The 4,560-nt window shown below is 35.9% G+C and overlaps 1 protein-coding gene across 1 annotated transcript; it reads left to right on the top strand.

Moving 5' to 3' along the window:
* Window positions 1-3,588: 3,588 nt before the first annotated feature.
* LOC130737003 (uncharacterized) lies at window positions 3,589-4,233 on the top strand. The gene has a single exon (XM_057588775.1). It carries the CDS (start codon window positions 3,589-3,591, stop codon window positions 4,231-4,233), a length of 645 nt encoding a protein of 214 aa, XP_057444758.1.
* Window positions 4,234-4,560: the final 327 nt, after the last annotated feature.

Genomic DNA, 4,560 nt, shown 5'->3' with positions numbered 1-4,560 from the left:
AGAAAGTGGAGGCATTTATAGAATGTTGATGGGGTAAGAAAACCACCACTTTTATCAGCGTGATTTATTGCTGAAAGCATGCAGAGAGTAGAGTAGAGTTTTCTTTGGTACCAAGAACAAGCATATGACACATGTGTCAGCATTAATTTTGTGACGGTGATGATGCAATTGCAATTTGCAAAGCATATATTTCATGAGAGAAGGGTATGGGGTTTTCACGTGAAAATGGTTAAAATGGTTAGGGAAAATTTTAACTTATTATTAAATAAATATTAAATAGATATGACTTTATATATTAAAATGCATAAAATTATATAAAAAGCACATTTTACATAATAAAATCTATTAAACAAAGCCTATATTTAACAGTGGACTGGTGATATGTGAACTGCACTCAGCATCACAACAATATCTAGTGGTTAGATTATTTTGTGACAATTTAAAACTGCCACAAAATTGTTTTGTTAGTGTCACACCATTTAGTGGTTCATGGGCTATTATCTTCAATCACGCAATCCCCAATACGGATCAAAAGTTAGGTAGATGTTAAGTTATATGTGAACTTTACAATATTGCATAGAGTGGCAAATTGCTCTTACTAAAATTTAAAAACTACCAAGTGGAGAAAAAACAAAAGATATGGGTTCGTTAACTACATGTGTATATATAAGTAGATTGAGGTTCGATTCTCAATTTTATGAAATAAAAAAAACTCATCGGTTGTTGTTTAATACATTGATTGTGGAGAGAGAAATTAATTTCATGACTATCAGCTATAAGAATACTTTAGTTATTACCGGAAAAAAAAAGACTACATAAGTACGTGTATGTTTGTATAAAGGAAAAATGCTATAGATATAGTATAGAGTACGGGGATCAAGATTCTCTCAATTGTAAATAAAATTGACCATGTCAAATTTTATCATCTCATCATTAATTTAATTTTCTTTTATCCTTTTTTTATAAAAATGGTAGAACGGAGAGAAAGCACATCCAGACTACCGGGCAGGGCACTAGTGGCGTGCTGGGGAAGCCCGCAGAGGCCTAGTCCTAGAAGGAGCGCCGGGAGATTTCCCCGAGGAGGGTTGCCCACCAACTGGAGTTTTGCTGACCCCAAGGGGATTCGAACCCTCGACCTTTAGGAGATGAGAGCTAAACCCGAAACCTGAATGCAGTTGTGCCAACCCATGTTGGCTAATTTTCTTGTATCTATTTAATTGTTAAACACAAAAAATCAATGGTGAGATGGTGAAACTTGATATAATCAATTTTTTTACGATTGAGAGGGTTCTAAAAAGACTAAAGCCAAGTTAAAGAATTTCACTAATGCGATGATAGCCCACAACGACCTATCCTTCAAGGCCCACCCACATGCAGGAACGGGTCTATGTTGAGGCAAGTGAGGGAAATTGCCCCCATTTGATTTTCAAACAATAGACTAGTAATATACTATAGGATTATGGTTCGAAGTAATATTTGCCCCCCCCACAACACAAAATGTCCGGATAATTATATCTCCACACCTCACTTTTGAGGTGTGGAGAGGTGGAAGAAGAGAGAGATAGGAAAAAATGAGAGATAAAGTAAAGATGTGATATGTGATTTGATTGAAAAAGAAAAGAGAAATAAATAGAATGGAGGTGGAAAAGAAGTGGAGAAGTGTGTATATATCATAACTCCTATGCAATATCCATTCAATCACTCTCTTGTGTAATATATCTATTCGATCTCCCTTTCTTTTTCTCTAAAAAATGTGATTTTTGTATACCAAATATTATGTTTCATCTTATTTTCACTTATTTTATCTTTTTATCTATCTTGTTTTTCTATCACATTATCATCCATCATTTTCTCTGTTTTCTTATCTCACTTGGTGTGAGTTGGACTGAAGTGTGAGCGCATATTTATTCAGTGATACACAACTTATATACTGTAACTCGAGTCCTCTTCAATTTTTCACTTCTTCTTCACCCACATTTATACTTAGTTTGTCGTTTTCTATTAGTCTTCTATTTAGAGACAGACCACATTTAATTGGATGTTTAACAGACTACCTAGGCAGAATTCACTAGCTAGGGCCTAGCTTGACAATAAAATTTGGTTAGATGTCTTATATCTGAATTGTTGCTTGAATATAAAATAATTATTTATTTTGAGACCATAGTTTGTATCACATGCTATAGGCAATTTGAGACTTTAATTTTTCAAAAGCTTTATTAACTTCCCTCTTCATTTAGTAAACCAGGACTAGCTTGTTAATTTTACCATTAAAATCAAATTCAACATGCAATAGATTTAAATTTATGTTCATAATAAGCTGGTTTAGCAGCAGTTTGCAAGCAAGGGCATGTGCAAGGTACGTACAGAGTACGGAAAATTTGATTTAAGGTTAGATGGACACACTAACTGCATAGGAGATAGGACCATGTTCTAGCATGTGGGCTTCCCAAACTCTCCCCTTTGCGGGGGCACAAACTTAATTGTTTGAAACATCATGATTCATGCAAGGTTGCCTGCAAAATATATAATAACACTTCCACTTGTCCCTTTGGGGTAGATGGAGGAGTAAAGATGGACAACAGGGTTGAGGATTCAAATTTCATTAACTTACAAACTACTATAGCATGTGTGATTTAACTTTTAGATGTAGCAACCAGAAAAATCACAGGTTACCATGTGTTTCACACATTTTTTTCTTCTAGCAAATGGACGTTGGAGAACAAACTGACTTGTGTTCACAATTCCATTTATTTTGAACCTACTTTAAAAGATCTTTAACATAGTAAGTAAAAGTTGAGAAAGATGAGCTATCTGGATCGGAGAAATATATGTCCTGCATTTGCTCTGTATCATAATTTTTCAGACAGCAATAAGGTCCAAAGGAGTTAGTACTAGTGTAGTTTTTTTATGCAGTAGACTCTTTGTCTAATAATCATGTGGCCTTCAATGTTCCTTTAGCTTATTCAGTGTTTATACATAGATGGGGTTTTAATTTGCCGGAACAGAGACTAAAAGCCAATTCATATTGCGGTGACATGACCATCTACATACTATATTGTTAGAGATTAATCTTGGCTTTCCTAGAATTGCCTAGAAAATCCTAGAAGTTCCTAGGTGGTAAAACTTAATGGTTAAGGCTTTGAATATTCAAAGATTAACCATTAAGATTTACATGGTTGTTAATTAGTTGTCAGGTAGTGGTTTTCAATTTGTTCAAGTAACTTGAGTTGGTTTTCAATTTGCTCAAGTAACTTGAGCCCTAGAACCTACTTGTAAGGCTTATAAATAGGGACCTTGTATCATGGTTTCAAATACATCAATGAGTGAAAGTAAGTGAGTAGAAAAAACAGAGTTTGTGAGTGAAAAACAGAGAGAGAGGCTCCAACGAGTTTCTTGGTGAGAGTTGTAAAAGTGTAGTGTTATTGAGTGAGTTAATTGGCTACCAACTAAAGCCAAGTGTGTGATTGTAATATTGTCACTTCAATTAAAACAGTTTGTGTGACATATTTACTTGTCATAGCATCTCATTCAGCTAGGCAATTTTATTTTAAATTGCCAACATTTGGTATCAGAGCTTGTTGTTTCAACATGGCAGCAAGTACGAGCACAGGAACAAATCAAGTTCAGCAGCAGGTACAAACAATAGTTTTCAAGTTCGATGGTAAATCAAATTTCACCATGTGGAAACGTTTGATGGAGCTGTGTTTAACAACCAGTGGATATAGAGATATTATGAAGAAAGGTTTTGTCGAACCAACTGAAGAAGATAAAGGAAAAGCTGATGAGCAACAAGTTGAGAAAGATCGTATGCTCAACCAAAAAGCTTTGCTATTGATCTGTCAATCAATGGAGCTATCTGTTTTTGAGAAAATTTTCCATGCCAAATCCGCAAAAGAGGCTTGGGAAATCTTGATCAATACATATGAAGGTGCTGACCCTGTCAAACGAACGAGGTTGCAAGGTTTAAAACGCCAGTTCGAGCTGATGGAGCAAGGAAGAGATGAAAGCATTCGTGATTATTTTTCACGAATGGACAAGCTCGTCAACGAAATGAAATCCAACGGCGATGACATAAAGGAGAAAGATGTTGTGGACAAAATCATGCGCACGCTCTCAACTCGTTTTGATTATGTGGTGGCAGCCATTGAAGAAGCAAAGGATCTCACAAAAATGACTCTAAATGATCTGCAAGCATCTTTGGAACACTGGATTCTTTGTCAGAGCAATCGTTGATTTATCGTCACAAAATATCTTCGTCGGACTATCTTGTTGGTGTCGCAATTCACTCATCATTCTTCGCAACCAAACCGCTTGAGTAGCACAGCTCGTTGCTGCAATGTATTCGGCCTCGGCTGTTGAGAGAGCAACTACTTGTTGTTTCTTGGATGACCAAGAAAATACACCTGTTCCAAGATGAAAAGCATAACCCGAAGTGCTCTTTCGAGTTTCAGTTTCACTTGCCCAGTCGCTGTCTGTGTATCCAATCAATTCTAGCTCGTTGGAACTCGAGTAAAAAATGCCTTCATCAATTGTACCTTTGACATATCTCAAGATTCGCTT

Source organism: Lotus japonicus, chromosome 2 (assembly GCF_012489685.1).
Source record: "Lotus japonicus ecotype B-129 chromosome 2, LjGifu_v1.2".
Taxonomy (NCBI): domain Eukaryota; kingdom Viridiplantae; phylum Streptophyta; class Magnoliopsida; order Fabales; family Fabaceae; genus Lotus; species Lotus japonicus.
The sequence above is the reverse complement of the archived record's forward strand: the minus strand, read 5'-3'. Positions and strand labels throughout refer to the sequence as shown.

Excerpts from the sequence above, each read along its gene's own strand:
- LOC130737003 (XM_057588775.1), top strand. The coding sequence starts at position 3,589 with ATGGCAGCAAGTACGAGCACAGGAACAAATCAAGTTCAGCAGCAGGTA.